General features: G+C 36.4%; 1 protein-coding gene across 8 annotated transcripts in view; it reads left to right on the top strand.

The window, feature by feature from the left end:
- HMCN1 (hemicentin 1) overlaps window positions 1-13298 on the top strand; it is a 436035-nt gene that overhangs the window by 374600 nt on the left and 48137 nt on the right. For all 8 annotated transcript variants that reach the window (XR_011498041.1, XR_011498040.1, XR_011498042.1 and 5 more), the window contains 6 exons: window positions 310-500; window positions 3934-4147; window positions 5735-5869; window positions 6279-6469; window positions 8242-8323; window positions 12737-13006. Coding sequence is in view for 5 of the 8 variants with exons in the window: in XM_044757668.2 (XP_044613603.2) it covers window positions 310-500; window positions 3934-4147; window positions 5735-5869; window positions 6279-6469; window positions 8242-8323; window positions 12737-13006 (1083 nt within the window). In the remaining 3 variants the exon portion in view is untranslated. The remainder of the gene's footprint in view (window positions 1-309; window positions 501-3933; window positions 4148-5734; window positions 5870-6278; window positions 6470-8241; window positions 8324-12736; window positions 13007-13298) is intronic.

Genomic DNA, 13298 nt, shown 5'->3' with positions numbered 1-13298 from the left:
CAGAAGAAACTCAAGTAAGGAAAAGTCAGGAAGTCAAATAAAATCTAAAAGACTTCCAAGCCAGTTCCGTGTCGTTTGTTCAGAAATTGATTGTAATATATTCAACAAGTGCAAATCCATTAGAATTCTTGCTAGCATCAAAAATATTGATTGCTTTCATAGTAAACAAATCAATGTCTTAATAGGTTTTTTTAGTATTTCTAGAAAAATTACCATCAAAAGAGTGTTTTGTGTGTTGATTTTCAATGTGAATAAAGACATTATTGAACTCAACATCCTGAATGACTATCTTTCTGAAACATTTCACAGTACCACCTAGAATCCGAAATACAGAAGTACACTACACAGTCAACGAGAATTCACAAGCCGTTCTTTCATGCTTGGCTGATGGAATCCCCACACCATCGATTAACTGGAAAAAAGACAATGTTCTTCTAGCTAACTTGTTAGGAAAATACACTGTTGAACCCTATGGAGAACTCATTCTGGAAAGTGTTGTGGTAAGTTTAGTAGGGATGAATAGATACATTAAGCCAGATTGTTAATTCGCTTTTTTAGTTTTAGTAATTTAGCTTGGTAATATATTCTTCACTAATGAAAGAAAAATACTCTTATAGATTAAGGTCAAAAATTAATTTTAAGCGTAATTAATTTTATGTCCCAGTTCTAAGAATAGTGTCTAACAGATAGTAGAAACTCATAAATGACCTTCGTCTAAAATTATTTTATTTTTGTGGAAATCTGTGTTTAAAGGAAAAATTCTAAGTGCCTCTGTTATGATCCGTGCTCCTAACCATGTATGGGAATGATTAGAAAAGTGGAGATGTAAGAATGTTTCGTGTATTATTAAGCAAATACAAAAAGCAGGTTTTTGCTTTTTTCAGGTTTTTTCTATAACCCTTTCTAATCACAGACAAGGAAGCTGAAGCTTTAGGGATCTATGCCCATTGAGGTTTTTGAATATTCTTGGGTGGTGCTTGTCCAGTCTGCAGAATAGTAGCTATCAGAAGCATCTCCATTTTCGATTGGTAGCCCACTTGAAGAGGAATCTGTATCTATGCACACCACAGGACTTTTTAAAAAATTGTGTGGTTTGAGAATAGCAACTCTTGGCACTGAATGATAAACATGATTAAAATATGAACCACTTTCAGAGCTTTGGTGCATGTTATTCCCTTTCATTACCATCAAAATGCCCAAATTTCACTACAAAACCTTCGTGGAATTACATTTGAACAGATTAAAATGATGTTAAGATTGATCACCTTCATGTTATAGTATAATTTCACTCATTAGCCAGACTTCTGGGATTACCAGATAAAAGCTCTAACAATAGGCTCTGTGCCTAGACTCTAAGTCAGTCACGCGCACCAGCAAAAATTGTGTTTATTCAAATCTAAGTTTCCATCAATTGCATGATGCATTATTTTATGTACCACGAAGGAAGAAAAAAATACAGTCAAGAGCTACAGAAGACTATCAATTTTTAAGTTGTACCCTAATTTCAGAGATATTAAAAGTTAAAGATGTGAATTTTAGAATTGATGAAATAAGGATGAATTTGTTTGTTTGTTTAAGCTGGTAAAGATCTTTAGTGGGGGTTACTCCCAGGTTCAGGCATGTTGAATTTGGCCCCTCAATCACAGTTATGGACTTGAAGGAATTAAATGAGAAAAGAGAAGTTTAGACTTTTAGTGAGACAATGACTCAGATACAGTAAAAAAACGTCAAGAGTAAGGTAGCTTGTAAATACCAGATGAAGGACACAAGTGATAGTATGTGCAATCCAGATTTTGAAATGCTTCACTTCCGTAAGATCCTTGATTTTAAACTTTAGTTGTCATAATCTGGGAATCTAAGAACAGCTAAGTGGTATTGCACTGGGGTGGCTGTACAGGCAATATGATTTATTCCTGTTTGCATTTTTTTAAAAAAATTAGCATGCAACCAACCAAATTTAGCTTGTGTCTCTAATGAATAGTTACAGTTTTTATGCTACATTTCCAGTGAATTCTTTGATGCTTCGATGCAAAAAAAAATGTATTCTTAAACTTGTTGAAAGAAAAGAAAAAGTCTGTGATATGAGCCTTAATGCACACAGAAGCATTCAATCACTAATTCAACAAATATTTATTGAGCACCTTCTCTGTGACCAGCACTGATTTATGCATCAGGGAACAAAAGTATCAAAAATCTTTGCCCTCCTAGCGTTTATTTCTAGAGGAGGAAGATAAACAATAAAGATAATAAACAATGTATACAAGAAGTCAGAAGGAGATAACTGAAATGTAAAGAAAAGAAGAACAGGATAAAGGGGATCAGGAGTTGGAGGGCTGCAGGTTACATTTTTAGATACTCGGAGTAAGTACCCTTTGGGAACGTGACATTTGAGCCAAACTTGAAGGAAATGAGTTAGCCAAGCCAATATTTGAGGAAGAAGCATTCCAGCCAGAGAAAACTCAGATGCCCTCCGCCCTGCCATCCCCCCTCCCACAAACAGAGATTTGGTGCAAAGAACTTAAGTTGGGAACATTCCTGATGTATTTGAGAAACAGGAAGCCAGTGAAACAAAGAAAAAGAATGAAAAGAGAAAGGAGAAAGTCAGAGAAAAATGGAGGCCAGATCATGAAGTGTCTTGTACATCATTATAACAATTTTGCCTCCTTTTACTTTGAGTAAAACCAGAATCCATTGCAGGTTTTGAGCAGGGGAGCAATGTTATCCGCCTTATGTTTTTGCAATATTACGTTGGCTATTGGGATGAGAATAGATGGTAGGGAGGCAAATTTAGAAGCAGAGCAATCTGTTGGGAAGATGGTCTGGAGACAGATGAGAGATTATAGGACTCAAAGCAGAATGTTAGCAGAGAACAGGTAAGAAGTAGTTGGATTTTGCATATACTTTGAAGCTAGATTTCCTAGTTACATTGCTAGTAGTGTATGAGAAAGAAAAGAGTAAATGATGACTCAAACATCAGAGAACAAAGCCATGAACAACCAGAAGGACAAAATAACCATCAACTGAGATGGTGAAGGCTACAGATAGAACAAGGAAGGGGAAATTGGGAGTTCAGTTTCGGACATGAGTTTGAGCTGTCTTTTAGACATCCAAGCAGAGAGTTGGAATGAAAAGTTCAACATAATTGGAGTTTGGAAGAAAGATCTGGGTTGAATGTACTGGTACTCATCAGCATATAGATAGTATCTAAAGCCATAAGACTGGATGAGATCACCAAGGAATTGAGTGCAGATAGAGAAGAAAAGAGGACCAAGGACTGAACCCTCTCACTTGTCAACATTAAGATGTTAATGCTGAGGAGAAGCCAGCAAAAGGAGATGGAAAAAGAGCAACCAGTGAGGTAGGAAGGAAACTAGGGGAATGGGGTGTCCTGAAAGCCAAGGGAAGACATGGTTTCAAAGAGAAGGAGTCATAATTGTGTTAAATGCCACCAATACATCTAGTAAGATGAGTGCCATGGATGGCCATCGATTTAGCAAATGAAACTTCAGAATTGCAGGTAGTGTTGCTCTTACTCTTGCCATTTCCTTTGACAGTTTTCGTGGTCTTTGGTGCCACATTACCTGGAGAGGATGCTACCAGCATCCTTTGGAATTATTTGTTCTTTATTAGTACATTGCAGAGCAGCAGTACACTTGATGTTTCGTAAATTTTAGAATCTAAAGTTTTCTGAGCCCTTACTACTATAAAATGCTATAGTTCTGAAAGGTATTGGCTTTTGTTTAAACTCTTATACATTTTCAATTATGTTCTGCAAAATCTAGCCAGATGGTTCAGACTACGAGGTGGAAATTTAAACTGTCTTCAAATAAGAGTGCTCCTTTGGGGACCAAGCTATACAATTTTATATATTTGATGTAATATGGTGTAAGATTATGTCATTTTAAGCCCTATGATTTTTTTTTTTTATTTAAGCCGGAGGATTCTGGCACCTACACCTGTGTTGCTAACAATGCTGCAGGTGAGGATACACACACTGTCAGCCTGACTGTACATGTTCTCCCCACTTTTACTGAACTTCCTGGAGACGTGTCACTAAATAAAGGAGAACAGCTGCGACTAAACTGTAAAGCAACTGGTATTCCATTGCCCAAGTTAACATGGACCTTCAATAACAATATTATCCCAGGTTAGTAATTCAACTCTTAACAAGTGAGCAAATACACCCATATAGAACTCTAGACCACTCTCCATTTTCTTTAACTGTGGGAATTGGTTGAAAAGTTATGTGAAGAATTGATTGCTTTAAATTCTGTAAAATGTGTACCATTGCCTGGATTTTGCCCTGTACCCAGTATATATGTTCTTTTCCTTCTTTTGAAAGGGTAAATTGATCACAGACCATATTTTGCAGGATATCAGTAGATTTTTTAACCTAAAAATAGTCCCTCTCCCCCTAACAAGACAATATTGTATTCTAAACTTATCCACCTAAATTTATCCTCCCTGGACCTCATTCGTCATTGATAAATGGGTTGAGGTGGCTACTGTTGGAGTCCTGAAGATTCACCTAATTTTACAGAGAAGAACTCTGCTTCTCACTGTATGAATTAACCTCTATTATAGTGTAGATCAACTATGTAGAAAATTTCTAGTCAATATGTGCACTGTACATTAAGATAGTACCTGGGACTCAGGAGCACTCACCTCTGGGAGGACAAGTGTCACCTTATTTGTTAGACTTTATCATCAGCATAAAGACATTGTCAGTAACGAGAAGTTGTCACATCCTAAAGTTGAGTTCTGAAGTACTTCACTATTAGCATTTAATAAACGTCTTGCTCCAAAAGTAGTAATAGGCTTGAGTTTTTTTGTTTTAAAGATTTATGTTAATGACTGAAATTAATCAACTATGTTACCTTAATAATAATAGTATACTCACTAAGGAAAAATAAAGTCTGAAAAAACTAATAAGCAACTGTTTTCTGAAGGTGTAGTATTCATTTAGCTACTTAAATTTTTAAAGCTTCATCTTCCACTTACAGCAGTTTGAAATTTTAAAAGATAATTTGAGTAGGGGAAAGCATGCAAGGTCAACCTACTTAACATAAGTAGATATTGGCTGGTCTAATCAGAATCTTATGTAGTATCAGTTGTTTTACGATTAGCATGTTTACCTTATACTCTATTCCAAATCTTATAGCTACCTTTGTAAATATTTGTATCATCACCATTTATGGAGAAGCTTAAATTATTACAAATTTAATCATGTTGTTGTAATTACCTAATTAGTGTGTGTTTTCATGATTTCCCCTCCGACCTGCCAAGTCCATTGAATTATAACTGAAAAGGTTTTCATGTTTTTGATGTAAATTGTTTGGGAGGAAAAGTGGTGGTGAGATAAATCAAATGGAAAAATGTCATGTTCCTAAATGAAAGACTTGAAATCCAGAGTCTACGAGCCAGCTTTAGGCAACACTTTGAGATGAAAGGTGTACTTCAAATCTAAAATAATTTGGAAAGAAGTTTGTTTTCATTCTCTTTTCCTGTCTTGTCTGCTGTTTTTAATTCTTCAAACGAGGGTCCATAGACGTAGCAAATAGCTCAGAGGAAGGCATCTGTGGAAAATTCTCTATTCTCAAATGTCATGATGAGAGATTGTTGGTTCAGATGGTGAACAACTCGTAAATCTAACCTGCAAAATATTGAGCTGTTGTGATTATTTTCCTAGGTTACTGAGAGGCATTTGTGTTGTTTTCTAACTTACTTCCCTCAGCCCACTTCGACAGTGTCAATGGACACAGTGAACTTGTTATTGAAAGAGTGTCAAAAGAGGATTCCGGTACTTACGTGTGCACAGCAGAGAACACTGTTGGTTTTGTGAAGGCAATTGGATTTGTTTATGTGAAAGGTAGGCAAAAGTGCTGTGTTCTTAGTTTCTAATTTATTTATAATGAATGGTTTGTGTTTTGCTTTCTTATTATGTAGTAATACAATATAACTTCAGTTTATTGATCCATTTAGTCTTGTTTCCCAGGTGTGCAAATTCATGAGATATTAAAAATTACGGGCATTCAGCTCAATAGCAGATAAACAGTAAGTAAAGAGATCATTTGACACAAAGTGGAATCACCCACTTAGATTATTGAAACTGACAAAACCATCTGGTTGATTAGCATGAGCTGTTGATTCTGGAAAATTGATGGGGTTCAAAAATGGCTTTTCCCCTCTCCACCACATTGTCTTTCCAGATAGGTCAAGATCACAAAGAAATTACAGGTCTTCCTTTTCAATTATACTTGTCTTTTGTCATTTCCCAGAACCTCCAGTCTTCAAAGGTGATTACCCTTCCAACTGGATTGAACCGCTTGGTGGTAATGCAATCCTGAATTGCGAGGTAAAAGGTGATCCTGCCCCAACCATCCAGTGGAGCAGAAGAGGTATGGATATTGAGGTTAGCCACAGAATCCGGCAACTTGGCAACGGCTCCCTGGCCATTTATGGCACCGTCGTAAGTCACTCTGGACTTGTCCATGCATACTTTGCCATGATCAGTACCTCTCTTTGGTGCCGAATGTTTCTCATGCATTCCTATTTTAATCATAAAATCTGAATCAATAGGTTCTTTTAAAAAACTGAAACAATGGTTCGAATTGATTGTTAGCCTTTTCAAAGAAGTACAAGCAATAAAATAATTTTGCTCCTTTGTTCCTGATCATTGACCTATTTAACATCAGTAGATAACTTCCTCAAATCTGCTTTAGATTGAGGAAATTGAAGAATTACACACACAATTACAAATAAATTATAGGGTAGATTTCATCGCTAAGCCTATAACTACAATAGACTTTCCAAAAGCTTTAGTAATTCACAAAATGAGTGGTGCTTTTAACTTATTCTAATTTTGGAGTCAAGTGAATGAGATTTTTATCTAAAAATTTCTCAGCTAGACTACGTATGGGTAATTTGTTAACTGATTGTTGAATTAATAGAAATAATAATTAAAATATACTATGTAATCACCTAATTCAATGGACCACTCTCAGTCTTTTATTCTCCTTGGTTTTATTTCAACATTAGAACTTATTGATTCTCTCTTCAATTTTGAGATGATTTCTACCTTAGCTGCTGTAACACTGATAACTCTCAGGCTTCTTCATTACCGCTTTCCCCCCTTTCCCTGTACACAATTATTACTCCTTCTAAAGTCCTTGGTACTTCTAATACCAATGTTAATACACTTGTGCACTGCGTAATGACATTTTGGTCAACAACAGGCTGCATATATGACTGTGGTCCCATAAGATTAGTACCCTATAACCTAGGTGTGTAGTAGGCTATACCATCTAGGTTTGTGTAAGTATACTCTACAATGTTTGCACAACGATGAACTCACCTAATGACACATTTCTCAGAACGTATCCCGTTGTTAAGCGACACATGACTGTACTAATTTTTTTTCACCGTACAATTTCAGATTCCTAAATATGTATCTCCAACCTGGAAACTCTTTAAAGTTCTATTTACAGTTTCCTACTAGAAATTTATATTTGGATAGTACATTGATAGTCCTGGTTAAACATCTAAATCAGCAACTATCTTCCTCCTCCCACCATCCTCTACTTGCTACAATTCAGTTCCCTTTTGTTAACTCACTGTTTCTATTAATGAGACCAGAATTCTCCTAGTCACAAGACCTTAGCAAAATCTGTGTCTCTAATTAGTCACCAAATCTAAACTCATATGGTCTTTATTTTCTATACCATATATGTATAAATTCATGACTTAAATTCTGTGAGTTATCATTACCGATAAATTAGTTTTTCACTTTCTCTCCTGAGTTTCAAACTCTTTAAAGGTCAACCTTAATTTTTTTTGTTAAATAACCCCCATTAGAAAAAAACTCGATATTTGTTACTTTGTCCTAATTATTTTAATGCTTTTTAATATAGCGGTGAGACTAGCACTAGAATTTTTCTTTAATAAGATAATTTAGATAGATGATTATAAAAAATGTTATTTTGCTTTGGTTTCCTAGCAACTATTATTCCTAGAGAGCAGTAATAGACTGTTTTGAAAATATTTAGACTGGGAATTTCTTTTTTCTTCTTCTTTTCCTTTTTTTTAAAAACCTATTTATGAGGTTAAATATGTGTTTTTCTATTCCCATTAAAATGTCTTCTCAGAAATGAAGTTTTATATAAGCTAGCATCATGGTGAAAAAAGTTACATGCTCTGCTCTGCAGGCTCACATTTTTTATAAAACCCTCCTTATTTCCATAGAATGAAGATGCCGGTGACTATACATGTGTAGCTGCCAATGAAGCTGGGGTGGTGGAGCGCAGCATGAGTCTGACTCTGCAGAGTAAGATGCTTAATTAAACTCTAATTAAACACTTGATTTAAGAAATATTGCCTAATAGGGATGTCCATTTTCTTTAACTTTATAGCGAGTACATTAATGATGGTTTTTAGAGTGTGTCTAGTTTTCTGCTACTGATGGAGCAATTGTTATCAAGACTGATACAGTTTTTATACAGATATTTTTCTCTATTTTATTAAAACGTGGTTCAAGATTGCAATTGCTTGGCAGCAGAGATTTTTTTGGTTTGCAATCTATTCAGTTGAGTACCCTTCTTATAGTTCACCACAGTTCTTATAATGTGCTTACAAAGATGTCATTTTATGGCACTTTAAAAATATGTATTAAAAATAAAGGCTAATGGGGGCCAGCCCAGTGGCTTAGTGGTTAAGTTCTCACACTCCACTTTGGCTGCCCAGGATTCACAGGTGTGGATCCCAGATGCAGACCCAGCACTGCTCAGGAAGCCATGCTGTGGCAGCATCCCACATGCAAAATAGAGGAAGATTGGCACAGATGTTAGCTCAGTGACAATCTTCCTCAAGCAAGAAGAGGAATATTGGCAACAGATGTTAGCTCAGGGCCAATCTTCCTCAAAAGAAATTAAAGACTAATGTAAATGAACTCAAAAGTGCTCTGGGTTGATTGCTATCAATCTGCCATGAAATCACTATGTGTTCTGGGCAGGATTATCATGCTCATGAAGCCCTTCAATAGAAGCCAGCAGAAGGCAGAGCTTTCATAATTAGAGAAACATGAAAGACTCCAGTGGCCCACCAGACAGTCTCCAGATCCACCTCAGGACCTGACCTGAGGACAAAGTCATTGGATTGAGAATTTAGCAAACCACCTTATTTTGTGAATAGGTTAAGTATTTAATGGGATGAATTTACATTTTCTTCATTCACTATTGAGAGATACTGTAGTCTAGCGTTTAGCACGGCTAGTGCCAAACCACTGTTGTGTAAGACTTTAACATTTAATCGATATTTAATAGATATCTAAGATTGTCCCCCCAGCTTTATTGAGGTATAATTGGCGAATAAAACTGTTTATATTTAAAGTGTACAGTGTGATCATTTGATACGTGTGTACATTGTGAAGTGATTACCACAATCAAGTTAATTAACATATCCATCACCTCACACGGTTACCTTTTTGTTTTGGTTTGGTTTCTGGGGCGAGAATACTTAAGATCTACTCACTTAGCAAATTTCAAGTATGTCATACAGTATTATTAAATGTTACCATGCAGTACATTAGATCCTCAGGACTTATTCATCTTACCCTGAGAGTTTGTACCTTGGACCAACATCTCCCCATTTCCCCCACCCCTTAGTCCCTGACAACCCAATCTAGTCTGTTTCTGAGCTTGACTTTTTTGTTTTAGACTCCACATGTAACTGTTGCCATACACTATTTGTCTCACTTTATCTGGCTTATTTCACTTAACATAATGCCCTCCAGGTCTATCCATGTTATCACAAATGGCAAGATCTCTTTCTTTTTTATGACTGAAAAATATTTTGTTTTATCTGTTTTTCTTTATTCATTCTTTATCCACTCATCATTGACAGACACTTAGGTTGTTTTCATATCTTGCTAAGACAGTGTTTTATTAAAGTACATAGCTATCAAATGATAATCTTGTGGGATGTTATTAGGAAAACAGTAGTGTTCCGTGGTTGAGTAGGTCTGAGAAAAATAGATTAAACAAAGTTCATTCATTTGTTAACTTCATGGGTCCCGCCCAGTGGCGCAGCGGTTAAGTTCGCACGTTCAGCTTCAGCAGCCCAGGTTTCACCAGTTCGAATCCCGGTGCGGACCTATGCATGGCTTGTCCAGACATGCTGTGGCAGGCATCCCACATTGAAAGTAGAGGAAGATGGGCACAGATATTAGCTCAGGGCCAATCTTCCTCAGCAAAAAGAGGAGGATTGGCAGTGGATGTTAGCTCAGGGCTAATCTTCCTCAAAAAAAAAAAGCCAGAAATATAATTTGTATAAAATTAAGATTAAAGTGCCAGAAGCAATGCCTTCGTTTAGATAAAATGCTCATATTTAGCTGGTCATTATGTGACTGGTGGAATTAATCCAACCTTGAAAGATGTACATATGGAATTTTATTGTTGAATTAATTTATAGCCTTATGTGCAATTGGAAACTGAGATGCCAGTTAGAAGTATGGTATCTAAATTAAGATTCTGAGATTTATTTGACACTTGCTTTGACCATAATAATATGAGCAGATGAGCTCATTTAGTGACTATGTTGTCATTTAGTGTTGAGTGATTAATCTGAGGAATTTACTTTATTCAGCAACAGTTGATTGAATACATAATATAATCGGAAAACTAGGAGAGAAATAAAAGCCCAGCCCTGAAATTTCCTGGAGTGAGGTTATTGTAAACATCAAGTTAAGAAGGCAACTGTGTAGGATGATGTGGGCATATTTATGAATGATGCATTAATAATACTCGCTGACAGCTTCAAACCTCATGTGAAATAACTACTTTTGCAAAAGACAGCGTCAGTAACACCTTTACGTAAAATACTAGCATGTTAGTATCACAATAAAACACATCTTCTATTTTTGTTTTATGTTCTATTATTTCAGAAACACTCTCGATCTAAAATATGCAGCCACCACCTCGAATTCTCTGATATTCATGACCTCTCATTGAGCAAATCATTCCACCATTCAGTTCAATCTCACTAAAACACTTCCTTCGTCCCACCATGTTCCTTCGAGAATGTACACACTCCCCTTTGCTTACCTATTCAAATGTAAACCCTTCTGATTTTCTTTTAAGATTTCAACCAAATGTTTAAAATCTTGTACATTACTGCTTTCCAGGGTGAATCATCCTTTCAAAGCTAAATCCATCTCCGTGCTCTTTCTCTCCAAGTAGGCTGCCTTCTCCTGTATGTAATCTTACCCATTTTTGAAAACCCAGTTCAAGCTTGTTCTCCCCCATGAAGTCTTTCATAATCTATCTTTCTTGACACCGTAGACCAGTATAAAGATAAACATTCTGTCAGCAGCTATGTACAACTGCTTTTACATTCTTTCCAACAACTTCACTCGAGTAGCTACCCACTAGAGATGCTGTTAACCTCTCCTTCCTTCTTAAAACTCCTTCCTTTGGTTGCCAGGATACCATTTTCTCCTGAATTTTCTTCCTAGCTTAGTGATCAATGCTTAGTATCATTTATAGGCTTGTCTTTTGTCCATCTCTTAAATAAGGCTTTGCAATAGTTTCTGTCTTTGGCCCTCTTTCTCTCATTTTAGACTCACTTCTGAAGCAAGCTTATCCACTCATGAAAGCCTAATAAATCTAAATTCTAGCCTATATCTCTAGTCTGAGTGTCCGTCTAGACATCTCTGCATTAATGTCCCACTGATACCTCAAGCTCAGCAGTTCTAAATGGAGGCAAATCATCATTCCTTACTCCCTCCCAACATATCTGTTTTTGCTCCTATGTTCTATTGAATTGCCCAAACATACACTATATTGCCTGAGGCAAAACCTTGTAGTCATCAATTCCTCTGTTAACTCGATACCATTCAATGACAAAGTCCTATCGTTCCTACCTTCTTAATAATTCCTGAATGGCTTCCTTTCCTCTCCATTTCTAGTGACAGGCTTTTGTTTGATTGTTAAGTTACTGTTGTTTATACTCCATATTACCACACATTTACCTATTCTATACTAAATTCTATTCTGCCTATTCTATTACTAAATTCTATAGGTATATTATAGAAGAGCTAAGTAGTTATTTGTCTGTCTTATCAGTGGACTGTGAGCTCCTTGAGACTAGAAGTTATATCTGTTATCCCTGCACCCTCAGTCTCTAGCACAAGGCCTGGCAAAGAGTAGGCTCTCCGTACATGTTTATTGAATAAATGAATGATGAGCAATAACGAAAGAATAAGTTAAAAATGACTCTTTGCCTCAAAGATGATGTGAGGGAAAGAAGTGAATATTCACCATGTAAAACACAGACAAAAACAACAATAGTACTAAGAATTGTGTGTTTATCCTGTCAAAGAGCTGTGCTTACACCATCTGAGTAGAGTCTAACAAGAATCCTCTGAAGTAGGCACCTTTTTTAAGGACACAAAGGCTCAGTGAGGTGGTAAGGATCAGAGGCAGAATGTGAATCCAGGAAGCATGACTGCAGAGCCCCATGCTCTAGGCTAAGCTGCCTAGGGATTTCAAATTTTTGATGTTTACTAAATAAAACAGAGCTATGAAAATTCTATCAGTGGCAATTGCAACTTTAGCAGTTGAGAAGCTACAGTGTTTTACAAACAAATCAGCCTAATTTTTTTCAAAAAAGTTACTATAACGTTGATGAAAGTGTTAATATAACTCCACAAAAACTAACAAACACTGTGTGTTCTTTTCTGTAGGTCCTCCTATTATCACTCTTGAGCCAGTAGAAACTGTTACTAATGTTGGTGGCAAGGTCACATTGAATTGCCAGGCAACTGGAGAGCCTCATCCAACCATCACCTGGTCCCGTCAAGGGCACTCCATCCCCTGGGATGACCGAGTTCGCATGCTGTCCAACAACTCGTTATATATCACTGCTGCCCAGAAAGAAGATACATCTGAATATGAATGTGTTGCTCGAAACTTGATGGGTTCAGTCCTTGTCAGAGTGCCGGTCACGGTCCAGGGTGAGTGTCCTCGGAGGGACGTTCATATTAAACAGCACTTGGGGCAACCTAAATCATAAAAATTATTAAGCATCTTAGTCCGAGTCTCCTTTCCCCTTAAGATACTTCTAGATTATGGAGCTAAGACAAAAATCACACCACAATTTATAGACTAGACTGAGAGAACGAAAACAATACAGATCAGAGCTGTAAAGTACTAAGTTAATAATTCAAAATCCAAAACTGAATTTTTGATTCAAAACTAAGTCAAATTTCTTCTCAGAAATCGATGGGTATATTTTACTTTAAAGAA

This window comes from Equus asinus, chromosome 25 (genome assembly GCF_041296235.1).
Source record: "Equus asinus isolate D_3611 breed Donkey chromosome 25, EquAss-T2T_v2, whole genome shotgun sequence".
NCBI lineage: Eukaryota > Metazoa > Chordata > Mammalia > Perissodactyla > Equidae > Equus > Equus asinus.
This window is presented reverse-complemented; position numbering and strand designations above follow the sequence as displayed.